The sequence below is a fragment of the Carassius gibelio genome, chromosome B18 (genome assembly GCF_023724105.1).
Source record: "Carassius gibelio isolate Cgi1373 ecotype wild population from Czech Republic chromosome B18, carGib1.2-hapl.c, whole genome shotgun sequence".
Taxonomy (NCBI): domain Eukaryota; kingdom Metazoa; phylum Chordata; class Actinopteri; order Cypriniformes; family Cyprinidae; genus Carassius; species Carassius gibelio.
The window spans coordinates 22771131-22784815 of record NC_068413.1 but is presented as its reverse complement, the minus strand read 5'-3'; the positions used below and the strand labels follow the sequence as shown (position 1 = coordinate 22784815).

Here is a 13685-nt window from a genome sequence, read left to right as displayed (position 1 = left end):
GCCAGCATTAACGTGCACATCTCATTTTTACAGTCAAATAAAATATGTGTTCCAATCGAAAATATTTTATCGATGGACTGTATTTCTGAATTTGATAAACATAGACTGGCTGTGTATTGAGAGAGTTCAACTCAGGTAAAGTGAGTGGGACTTCAGGTAAAATGGAAGATTTTTTTTCATGATTGATGTCTTTTAAATATTAGTAGTCAATCATATAAAGGCTACCATTAATAATTAGCATTCATTTGACAACCTCATAGTGGATCAAGCTTCAACATGTGGATATGTGTTTTTAGTGTGTAGGCTATTTAATAAATGTACTTAATTAAATTAGATACCGTGAGACCTAATGTGGCCAATAATAAAATAAAATAAAACAATACATTTATTATTGATTGTTTTTTTTTTTTAAAATCTTTCATACTTCAACTGAGTTTGTCAGTTAAGATGGGAAACTATGTAGGCTATTTAAACAAATTTAAACTGTGTTTATGTTATTGATCTGCAATCATTTAAAAGTAGTTAACTCCTAAACTCTCTCTAGTAGATGCAGTGAGGATGAGGCGAAGAAAGGCTCAGTGGCTGGTTTCAGGCATGTTAAGTCTGTCTTTGCTCATTGTAGTGATGGGTATCTACACCAGCACACGCACTGAGAGCGTCAGCATCACAGGATACATGTCAGGAATTATTGTAAGTGTCATAATCACATTCATTGATTGGGCGGATCGTTATTTATTTGTTTGTTCTTTTTTTTCAGTATTTGTTGCTGTTTGTATTTGTTTTCTTTGGTATTCTAACTATGAGACCCACTGACATTCTTGATCTTTTTGCACACACCCTGGAGAACTAGAGTTTATTCTGGTCTCAGTGAAGATTCCATTCAGCGAGATGAAAATGTACTTATATGCCTCATTCATTCGAACCATAATCTGATAAGAAAGTAGTCATTTGAAATTAATTGTCTGTTAAGAAGAACACAAATTTTGGTTGGAGCAGTAATTCCTCCAACAACCCAAGCAAATCCACTGCTCTGACTATTTAAAACTCATAGAAGTCACCAAATTATACCAGCCAAATCTTTCCAAGACAAATTTTCATGAGAAAACCACACACTCTGCTAATGGGAAAGATGCTATGGGGAAAAAGTAATTGTTCTCCTAAACTGAAACCTTTTTCAATAATTGCAGCGGTGCTGCACAAACCTATGGCAATGAAGCCCACTAAAGCCCACCAGAATGGGCGGAGCCATCTGGCTATATAAGCAGGCACTTTGCCATAGGATTCAGGTTACTTTGACTGAAGCGACAACTGAGTCGTGCAGCTGCATAGCACGGCTAACAACGCAGTACTCATTGCCGTATCTCAGGGAACCGAGGTTACATTTGTAACGGAGTACATTCCCTATTGATACTTCACTTGTACTGCATCTGCTAAGACGCCATGGGAACCAGTACAATCACGCCATGCTATGTAAGAGGAACGACTACATGTGTAACCTTGTCCTATGCACCTCAGAGCCCAAGGGGACAGAAGTAAATAGTAAACATGTCCCAAGGCAAAAGGGCTAAGCTAACAGAGGTCATGCCCGGCCCGAATGATTGTTCCAGAAGACTTGCACAGCCCTGGGACTTATGAGGGCCAAGAGTGCACAAGTAAATCTACTGATGGATCTGAGAATGTTACAGCCAAACTCCTACTCCAAGCTGCTCCAAGCTGATGCCTGCCAGTTATAGAGAAAGAACCATAGCCTGCAAGGCAGGGACATCCAGGTTCTAAAACCTAGCAAATGTGGACAGCGAGGCCCAATCAGCTGCTGCACAAATTTCCACAATGGACACACCACTAGACCATGCCCAAGAAGAGGCGATACCTCTAGTTGAATGGGCTCATACTCCAATGGGGCATTGCAGGCCCAAGAAAGAGTAGGCTAGCATAATAGTGTCAACTTTCCACTTAGAAAGTCTCTGCTTTCATGACCAAATGCCCTTTAGCACGGCCATCGAAGCAAACAAAGAGCTGTTGAAACTGCCTAAACGGGGTGGAATGCTTAACCCTTTGGAGTCGATTAATGTGTATATGCGTTATGAGGCATTATTAAAACGCGTTATTTAAATTAACTGTTACTCAGTGAATGCTCAGCGAAGAGACGTGAGAGCTATATTTATAGAACGCTTGAAATATATACTTTTAAACTAAACAAGTGCTGCCAAAAACAAATATTCTGTGATAAAGTAATCCATATGAAAACAATGCGATGTCCGTTTTTCACGTCTCCCTTCATTATCTCTAATGCGACCACGACCACGCGTTATTGAGATTATAATGTTTCACTGAAGCGCGTGGATTGAATAAATCCATACAGCAGAAAACAATGCAGAGAGATTGTTCAAGTTTTTTTATTTTACTGTTTGCTTCCCATGAGAGGAATAAGACATAATTCACACCAAAAGGATGTGATATGGTTGAGGATTTGAGATTTGGATTTCCTCAGAAAAAAAGTCTGAAGCGCTTTATGCTGCAGAGATCATAAACATGAGTAAGTATCTTTTTATTTATTTATATACTTGTACTAGTTTTCACATAATGTGTAAACATTTTACTAGTGTGACGAGTCAGCTGCCTCCTCCCTGATTGTCACCGGCACCCCGTCCTAAATCGCTGCCCTTCACCAGGCTCCCGACTGGAGTGGGTGTGTGAGAGGAGGGGCGCTGTACGAGTCAGGGCTGGCGGCGTGTGATGGGGCACACCTGAAGGAAATGGAGCCTCATCACCGCCGCTGTTTAAAAGCCCAACGCGCCTCTCCTCAGGAGACCGGTCTCTTCCCCGCGCATGCACACTGGTGTCCTCGTGGGTCCAGGAAGGGTGCGTTGAGGGACTCCCGTGCCACCAAGACGTGAGCTGCCGGACCCACGATCCGGATGGGAACCGCACCCGTATACACGGCCGACGGGCCAGGATGCCGGGCCGTCCATCCCCTACCAGCGCCGCGGCCAACGAGAGAGACGCGGCCGCTAGGAGAAGCCGCCGCCCCTCGCGCCCCGGACCGAAGAGGGGAGCGCGTGCGGCCGCCGGACTCCGCCCCTTGCCTGGACCCTTCCTCGATGAACACTGCCCGACCTACACAAACCCCGCAGCACGACGAGGACACCAGATTCCCTGTTATTTTGGACACTTTCCCCCTTTGGGCACTTTTATTCCCTGTGTTATTTTATGATTTCTGTTAATAAAAGCCTCTCCGAGGCCTGACGCCACGCCCACTGTGTCTGTCTTGTGCTCCTCCTGTGACACTGGTGGAGAATGCGGGCAAGGCGGAGCCTAGACAGCACAGTTGGGAAACATCTGGTGACGTCACTCCCTCTTGCTTGCAAATGTTCGTGAGAACCCGGACTGGGACGGAGGAAAACCGGGGACAGCCTCCCAGCCACTAAAGGGTAAGTGACTTCTGTTATCGTCATTTTGCCCTGTGGTTGGTTGAGGCTGTCACTAAAACCCGGTTTCTCTGTCCCTGTTCCGGCGCGCTGCGAGAGGGAGGACCGCCCGGAGAGGAATCCCCGCCCACTCCGACCGTTTGGAGCCTGGTTGAGGATGGTAGCACTCCCGTGTGGGTGGCGCCCTGGGGACGGGGATGTCGCTTGGGAGGGGGAATGTGACGAGTCAGCTGCCTCCTCCCTGATTGTCACCGGCACCCCGTCCTAAATCGCCGCCCTTCACCAGGCTCACCACTGGAGTGGGTGTGTGAGAGGAGGGGCGCTGCACGAGTCAGGGCTGGCGGCGTGTGATGGGGCACACCTGAAGGAAATGGAGCCTCATCACCGCCGCTGTTTAAAAGCCCAACGCGCCTCTCCTCAGGAGACCGGTCTCTTCCCCGTGCATGCACACTGGTGTCCTCGTGGGTCCAGGAAGGGTGCGTTGAGGGACTCCCGCGCCACCAAGACGTGAGCTGCCGGACCCGCGATCCGGATGGGAACCGCACCCGTATACACGGCCGACGGGCCAGGATGCCAGGCCGTCCATCCCCTACCAGAGAGACGCGGCCGCTAGGAGAAGCCACCGCCCCTCGCGCCCCGGACCGAGGAGGGGAGCGCGTGCGGCCGCCGGACTCCGCCCCTTGCCTGGACCCTTCCTCGATGAACACTGCCCGACCTACACAAACCCCGCAGCACGACGAGGACACCAGATTCCCTGTTATTTTGGACACTTTCCCCCTTTGGCCACTTTTATTCCCTGTGTTATTTTATGATTTCTGTCAATAAAAGCCTCTCCTAGGCCTGACGCCACGCCCACTGTGTCTGTCTTGTGCTCCTCCCGTGACACTAGTTAGACTTTATCCAAACATAAAAATTCCTGACTAAATGTATAATCAAGTGAAACATTATGAAGTTTCAAAACAATATACACCACTACTGTAGGTAAGGAATGTTTATTGTCATTCCTTACCTACTTATTTGTATTTTTTATTATTTTATTATGTGTTTTTTGATCTGTCGCTGTCATTCTGTTGCACTGCAGAGCTTCTGTCATGAAAACAAATTCCTTGTATGTGTAAACATAACTGGCAATAAAGCTCATTCTGATTCTGATTCTGATACTATACCATTCAAAAACTTGATGTAAATAATATAAAATATAACAAATAAATTTAAATGTAACAAATGTAACAAACAATGATGTTCTTTCAATTAACCCCCCAAAAAACCTGAAAAAATATTCTCAGCTCTTTTCAATATTAATAATAATAATAATAATAATGATGATAAGGATGAGGGCGCTTTTCAATGACAGGGACTGAAGGTCAACAGACTGCAGTGGCTCAAAGGGAGGACCCTTCAGGACCCTCAGGACAGTGGGCAGGTCTCCCTTAGCGACAGTGAGGGTACGGGGCAGATTTAGCCTCCTAGCCCCCCTCAGAAAACGGACAACAAAGTTGTTTCTGCCAACCAGCTGTCCAGCTCGCCACAGGTTAGGAACCAGGTGGAGAACACTGGTCACTTAAGGGCATAGAGGCGTCTTGTAGATGAAGCTCTAGGCTGAGAAATGGTGTTAAGAACACACTCTAGGAGGCCTGCAGGTTCCCGTCAAGTGGCCAAAGATGCAGAGCCCACAGCTCAGGCTGGGGTGCAATATCGTCCTGTTGGCCTGAGAGAGGAGATCCCGCCTCAGGGGAATGGCCCAAAGGACTGCTATGAGCAGCTGCGACAGCTCTGATAACCAATGCTGGTTTCTCCAGAGCAGGGCCACCATGAGAACTTTGCATTCTTGTTCCCTGATTCATCAGATTACCTGCAGGATCAGGGCGATCTGGGGAAAAGCATAGAGAAGGAGGTTGGGCCAGTCATGGGCAAAAATGTCCTTGTCCTTGGAATAATAAATTGGGCAATGAGAGTTGTCTTTGGAAGCGAAGAGGTCGACTTTCTCCTTGCCAAAGATCTCCCAATTTTTTTTTATCATCTGCGGATGAAGCATCCACTCTTCTGAGGGGACTTTGCTTCATAACAACATGTTAGCTCCTTAGTACAGTTTGCCGAAACATGTGCTGCTCTCAGCGAGTGCAGGTTGAGCTTGTTACAGGAGGTGCTCTACCAGCACAAACGTGCCTCGAGGAAAGCCCTCCCTGGCTATTTATGTTGGACACCACAGTCATGCTATTTGAGCGGACCAGAATGTGGTGTCCGCTCAGGTCTGGCAGGAAAGGCAGACCCAACATACCGACAGCATTTTGAGGCAGTTAATGTGAAGATCCTGTTGCCGAAAGCCGGTTTTCCTTTGCACAGAACTTTATGATTTACCCTGTGTTCAGAGATGACAAAATTATGTTCATGGCCAAGGAAATTATGTTTTACAGTAAATGCTATAAATTAAATATTATTTAAAACTGTCTTTTGGAAAATAGTGTGTGTGAAAAAAGTGTGTGATGTGGGTTTTTGTAATTTTCATGGTCTTTTAGATGTGATCATAGACCCACACCTTAATTCCCTTCATTTACAGAACCAAGTTTAACACAGTATCAAGTTAATTTCTCATTTAATGAATATGAAAAAGCAGGCACATGCAAATTTGTGGGCAAAAAATGTTAATTGTATTTTGTCTATAGTGTAGTGATGTATAAATCACAACACATACAGAAGTTAATTTCAAACCAAGCTGCTTTCTATTGGTCAGCATGGCAAATCTGTATGGTTAACTTGAACCTGTTGCAAAATCTATGTACGACAATCATCCTAAATGACTGGATTGTGCAAATAAAAATTCATCAGTCATTGATAAATGTGACTACACCTTTACTCATTTGTCATTTCTTTCACCTGTATGCATATAACCCTGTATTATTATTATTCTATGGAACACAACATGAACTAATAAGATTTTCTGACAATTGTTCATACAATGAACGTCAGTATGGTCTATTGTTGTTTTGAGTTGAATCTGTCAGATAGAAAGGATCCCCTTCATCTCCACATGAAACTATCCACTGGAGTTCAGTACTTGGACCTCTTTTATTCTCTCTATATTTAGCAACATCAGCTCTAAAAATGTTATAGTATTATAGTACAAATCATTTAAAAATGAATTCATTTAAAACCATGTTGTTGTCAATGTGCTGCTTACCCAGAATAATTCAGACTAGCTGTTCAAGCTTCCCATGTACTTCCACATCACAATGCATGACTGTTTCATGTCAATGGCTCCCTATCACTGCTAGAATCAGGTTCAAAACACTTCTAGAGTACAAGGCAGTCAAAGGCCAAGCAACGTCTTATATTTGTAGCCCTATTAAGACACCTAGGACTATAACTAAGGTTGCAAGCCATCACAGAATAATACTTTCTGTATTTGTATATTACAGAATCATCTTATATGTAAGTATTAAATGCTATGTCCCTAAATGAATCATTTGGGAATTAATGTGTACCTTTATTTTAAGTATTGTTGGCCCTTCAATTCACTGATGACATCTTTTGGATTGATCACAAAAGAGATTATCCATGAATTTATATAAATTTTGAATACACTTTTATTATACAACGCATACTTTTTGAAACTTAAAAACTCTAGTTCCAATTACATAGCAACTAAGTTTTCCAATTTTCTTAATTAGCATCTTACAGGTTTGGAATAACATGAGTAGAAACGACAGAATTTTCCACCCATTTTTATGAACCAATTCAACAAGTGTCAGTGGTTGCATCTTAGTAATACTCAAACATTTTCCCAATTAATGAATTGCATTAGTGACCTCATCTGTGAGCTCAAGGCATTATAAACAACGGGCTTCTTGTTGATACAATGTCAAATGTTATCAATGGGTTCACAGCAGGAAAAAGAACACAATAAAATCAGTCTGACAGTGAGAAGTAAACCGCAAACTTTACCAAAACATCTCTTTTCCATATGTGAACTTGGATGGTCCGTGAAACTTTCCACAACTCCTACAGATACCCTGCTGGAGACTTAGACTATGAGTATAGCTACAGTGTATAAGCTGATGGCCATGAAGAAGTTTTGCTTCCAAAGTGATTGGATCTTACAATTAGTTATCAGCGTGATGCTGAGGAGAGGGTAGGTTATGTGTTCCACAACACATAAGGATCTCATGATCCTTGAAATGTTTTTGTTTCAGACTTCCCCTTCATATTTTCTTGTCATTTAAGATGGAAAAAAAAACATGATAATGATTCCCAGTGCTCATAGGGTCATGCGTATGTTCTCTAGAGTATTTTGCATCATTTGTTTCTCTTTTTACATTCACTTCTGTCTACTGATTGCAGTTGGCGTTTGGATCATTCTTGGGAGTTCTTGGATTATGCCTGGAGGAAAACCGCAAGCAGCTGGTAGATATCACAATGTAACATTTTCAGTAGGGTTTTGTCTTCCTGTTTTATGATGCTGATCAGCATGATACACGATCCTGCCATGGTCCTTTCTAGTTATAGTTCACTAAATATGTATCCTTTTTTATTTTCCTTTTAGTTTGCTCTGGTTAAGAAAACATTCTAATCTCACGCTTCCAGTGTGCAAATATGTGAAGCACAAGGATTTAATATCTAATATAATAATATACAGTATATATAATATATCTGTTTTTATACCACGGATCTGCCAAATGATGTTCAGTGATGTTTCATAAATTGTTTTAAGGTTTTAATAATTTTTAGTGACATGTTTAAATGTTTTAATTATATGGAATTTCAAAAAACCATAAACTCTATACCAAAATAATCATAAAGGAGACTACTGTGTACAGTATGTCATGTTTATATAGCTAAGAGCACACGTAATTGTTCAGAATTTCACACTGGTTTCAAAGGTTTGATAAGATCAGATCTGCCTCTAATCTTAACCCTCACACAAACTTGTAGCAGATTTAATGAAAAACATATTTTGTCCAATTTATGAGCCTTTAAAATACTGTGGACACTTTAAATGTCTTCACAGTTGGGTTTCTGACATGTTTCTCTATATTTGTGAGAGCATATTCAAAAAATTGGCCCTCACAAGTAATCAAACCTGCGCACACACACACACACACACACACACGCACACACATCTGGTTTTTGGTGGGGACTTTCCATTGACTTTTATTGTCTATACACTTAGCTTAGATGTTTTCCATCACCTAACCCAACTCCAAAACCTAACCCTCACATAAACTTTTCTGCATTTTTTTTTCTTTTGCATTTTAATTAAGACATTATTAAGCCTGCATCCATATGGGGACTGTTGATTTCTTTCAGAAATGCAGGTGAATTTAGGGTTACTCCAATTACTGCTAAGAAACAGCCCAAGATGCTGCTGTTTTAGTTTTCACACAGTTTCTGAAACCTGACACTCAAACACATCATTTTTTTTCTTCAAAATGATGGACACAATTATTGTCCGGGATAATCAGAAGCATTTCAGAGGTGCCATTGATAGAATAACCAGAACATAGTGGGTTCCTTTAATGATTAACAGATGCATACTGTTTTGCAATGTAACACAATCCATTTTATTCTTGACCAAAATATTTTTGCATGCATTAACAGAAAACAATTTTCTTTTATACAATAATGATGTTCAGGAAAATACTCCAAATTAAGCAGACCACCCATATTTAAATGCATGGTACATTTGCTACCACCCAGAACATTTTATCTTTGTAGCTGTTAGGTTATGTATTCCGCCATTACCACTTTTTTCAGAACATTTAAATTTCCTACTTAAAAAAAAAGGTTTAAAAGGGTGTAGTGGAACAGATACATATCCAGGCTCCATATTGGTGTTTCAGGCAAATTTGCCACATTATATTTCTATCTGGGCCTCCAAATCTTGTACTTTCGGAAATTGCTGAACCATTTCTTCTTGTATTTGAAGGGTCACTGTAATAAACGGAGTGCAAGACACAGCATGAGCTGATTTCCTGCCCAGTGTTTATGGCCTGGTGTCAGTCTGTGTGCTCAGTTCATGCATAAACTACATTTTACATCACTGAAAGATTTACTGGGGTCACAGGAAAGACTTGATGTGTACTACAGAGAAACTAGATATTTAATGTGGAATGCCACCCCATTCTAGAGCAGTGCTGTGCTGTATGACTAGTTGGTTGGTAGATTGTTCTGTGTTGAGGAGACATGAGAATTGACTGGCAAATTGACAGGATAGCCAAAGGTCTGTCTCTGATCATCATGGTCCAGCTTCAGGAGCATGCTGAACATATCTGGAAAAGATGCTACAAACATAAAAGTCTTAAACCAGATACGGACTGTTACATGTCCGTGAAAGAGGAAAACATAAATGCAGGGTGAGGTGGAGAAAGAACATTTTGCACAGCATGAAGTGGCCAGACAGATGAGAAAAATGTTCCACATCAGATGGGAATTTCATAGCCCGTAATTCCAGTGTATTGATGAAAAAGATTTCATAGACCAGAAAACATTTGTTATACTAGGGGGAGTGTATTAAGACTCAAGAGGGTTTCTCTGGACAGGCAGAATCTGGGCTTTTTGGACAAGCTGTTGAGAGAGTTTTCAAAGAACAGTAACAGGATACATTCATTCTTTCATCATTTACGCACCCTCATGTTGTTTCATACACTTTCCCTTTCTGAGGAACACAAAAGTGCTAGTTTTGAAAAGTGTTGGTAACTGAAGCTGTGGTGACTTGACTGCCATTGTTTGGAGAAAAGGCATCTTCTTTCATGTTTCACAGAAGAAGAAAAAAGTGATTTCTAAGTTAATATTTGTCTAAGTTCTAATAATCTATTGATCATTAGGCTCCAACCAAAAAAAAAAAAAAGAAGAGAAATAATAGTAGCTAAGTGATTTGATAAAAACATATGGTGTGAGGTCTAAAAAAAGCTAATGTACCACATCTTGCTACAACTTTTATTGTGTTCTTGAGTTTTGTTTTCATGTGCTACTTTGTTGAAATAACTTCAGAGCTTGGCACTGAAAGTTTGCTGGCACCAACAAACAATTATTTCATCTTAAATGCATAAAACTCACTTAATAAATTCTTTCATAGTTGCCGATAAAATGTGATACATTAGATAATCACCAATAAAACTTTGTTTGTCATATGCCCAACTTTGTTTTGGAGACCAGGGGCCTGTACCATGATGGTAGCTGAACAAATTCAGAGTTACAGGATTAGTTTTGAGTTGACAAAACCAAACCTCTCAGTCCGGCTTTGTTGGTACCATGATGCTGTTCATCAACTTTCTTTGTCAATTCAGGCTTTGATCCTGAGTTTGTGGAGCGCATGCACATGAATGTGTGACATCACTGGCGAACAGCCAATCACGAGCCTTGCAACACAAAGCACGTTTGATTTACTTCTCGCGAGAGACCCAGCGAGATTCAAAACTAAAGGTTAAAGGTTTTGCTAAAGGTAAAGAGATTGAAGAATATGACAAATTTAAATGTCATATGAAAAATGAAGGAGGACTAATAAAATAAATCATCTTGCTCCATCAGTGTAGTCACAAGTGGAACTTGTTAACTTAGTTTATACATTTGAAAATATATAGTGATAGAGACTTGAACATGTAAGTTCAGATTTGTAATTTTTAAAATAGTGCAATATTTTGATACTACAGCTCATTTATATTGCATGATCTGTATAAATTAATATTTATTTAAAATAATTTATAATAACTGTTAAACTACAATTGCTTGTGTGTAAGAGATAAATAATAATATGAATCACAATAATTATATAAATCATAAAATGACTCAGTTATTATCATTAAAGCCAGAATTCTATTTTTTTTTTTTTAAGTATATGTGACCTTTAATTTGGAGCAAGATAAACTGGAGTTACTTTGTGTCAGACATGTGTCACTTCTCTCACATCTGATTGGTTCACCTTCAGTTTGAGATCTTGAATCCAGAACATAACCTGCCCCGGAGCAGGTTAGCCGTGCAGCGTAAGATACCATGGCAACGAACACCAATTAAAGCTGAGCTACTTTCATAGTACCTAAACCCAGGGTTGGTGGAAACTAAGCTGAAATACAGCTGGCTAGCCACCTAATCCAGCTTCATGGTACAGGCCCCTGTAATCGCATAATCAATAATAATAATAATAATAATAATAATAATAAAAATAAATAAAAAAACTACGCATTGGTAGTTCTAAATGACAAACATCCTTCTGCCCTGAAGAAATCTTAACCCTGACAAAAATCAAAACAAGCCTAATTTTGTGATAATTAAAACTCTTTGGGAAACATTGCATGTATTCTTCATTATTTCTGGCAGTTTTAGAACAAAACCATTGACAGAAAAAAAAGAGTTTTAAATGGCCATTTGAAGCAGTTGTTTTGAGGCAGGCTGGTTTGCTTGTGGCTGACGTACTTTAAGCCAACATAATTTAGATTTAAAAAATAAAGAAAACGTTGAGATAGGAAAAATTGGAAAATGACAATGAAATCCCTCATTCTCAAAGCAACATTTTGACATTTCTTTACCATTTAAATTCAACAATCAGATTTAATCAAATTCAAATTCACTTTTTGTTCTATGAATATGATACTATCTAATAAACTTATTTTAAATATTTATTGTATGTTCATTTCAAAATATTTGACCATTCCACCATTTCCACTTTCCCCAACAACAATAATGTAACCCATTATAATGTTTTGGAGAGAAATATGGTGCAGCTGATATGTGAAGACAACAAAAAGTTAAATATCACTTATTTTTTTATTCCATGGTGCAGCTGGTTCTTTTTGTATCAGCAGTCAATGAGCTTGCTGCTCAACATTCAAATACTTGGCTAGTGCTTGCTGTAGCAGTGCTTCAGAAACCCTACACCTTCCCCAGCTCCACCTGTATAGATCTGTTACACGGTGAATCATGTATGCTGTATATGGGGTTTATTTCATATATGGTATATTACTCGTATGCTCACAGCAGCATGTTAGCAGCAACACATTATCATTCTCATGTACACTACCTTTCCAAACCCTGTGAAAGTTGTCATGATAGAACTGTTTTTAAACAGGTTTCTGAATATTCTGGACATCTGCCATTGGTGAGACAAGATTATGCCCCCAGGCAGATCTTAACGAAGAGTCAACTGAAAATAAAAACACATATAGTCATAGTTTGGTCAAAAATATATGCTTGTTAATGTTTTACTTAATTTGAATATCGTCCTCATTCCCATCTTTGAACTGTAATTCACATCTGGTATAGATTTCACTTAACTGAACAAGAAGCACAGATCCTAAGTGTTGACATTGTGCTTTCATCTTCCTTCCTTCCTGTTACTCTGCTCTCTGTCCCTCTGTTGACCTTTATATACAGTGCATTCATTTACTGTCTCAGTTCACGTTTCTCTGTTGGTGGGTTGAGCTTCTTTTGGCAGTCTGTCTCCGATCAGCTGAGAAGAGATGTGTCCCTGTGGATATCATATGTTAAAATGAATAAACTATGAAATTTGGTTGAGTTATTGTCAGTTATACTTAATTTATGGTTAGTTTCAAAGCCGGATGAGTTGTTATTTCGCCCCCAGGAATCATATAAAAATCTGTCGGCTTTGGACAAGGACAAAGACTGTGTGTATGTGCACATGTATGAGTATATACTACATTACAGTTCATGTCAAATAAAGCTGTGAAGTTTTATATATGTCAGGGATCTGCAAGAAATGGGACCCAAATGCAGAATGAGCAGACAAGGGTATTTTATTAACAAGACAAAGACTGGAACAGCTGGGGAATTTGCAGTGAAACAGTTCAAACAGATGGGCTGGGCAGACAACAATACGGGCAGGAGGGATGACCACTGAGACAGACCAAGATGACCACAGGCCCAAGCACAGAGTAGGCAGCTCCAGAGGAAGGGTCAGGAAGACACAGGAAACTCGTAGCTTCAAGTGAAACTGCAACGTCACCAGACTAGTCGCCAGGTAGAGACTCACACGACCAGAGACTTGACACGTGAGAGAGGTGAGCTGCTTCCAGGCAGTGGGGTACAGTGGTCAGGAAATCCGAGTGGGGCCAAGACAGGACAATACACAAAAACAAGACTCAAAACGACACAGACAATTGAAGACAAAATTAGAACAAAGCAAAAGAAAACCAAAGCTATAATCCAAGAGTAAGAACAAAACTCAATCCAAAACTGGAATCACTTAAGCAAGAATAAATGAAAGTTTAAATCGAATGAGAAACAAAACTAGATTAGAATACACAAAAA

At 40.3% G+C, this 13685-nt stretch overlaps 1 protein-coding gene across 3 annotated transcripts in view; it reads left to right on the top strand.

The window, feature by feature from the left end:
* LOC127977869 (transmembrane protein 255B) overlaps positions 1 to 13685 on the top strand; it is a 28204-nt gene that overhangs the window by 419 nt on the left and 14100 nt on the right. Inside the window, exons 2-3 of one of the 3 annotated variants that reach the window (XM_052583051.1) lie at positions 548 to 690; positions 7767 to 7829. In XM_052583051.1, coding sequence (XP_052439011.1) covers positions 548 to 690; positions 7767 to 7829 — 206 coding nt within the window. Of the gene's footprint in view, positions 1 to 544; positions 691 to 7766; positions 7830 to 13685 lie in introns of all 3 variants that reach the window. The other 2 variants (XM_052583050.1, XM_052583052.1) reach the window with 2 other exon arrangements.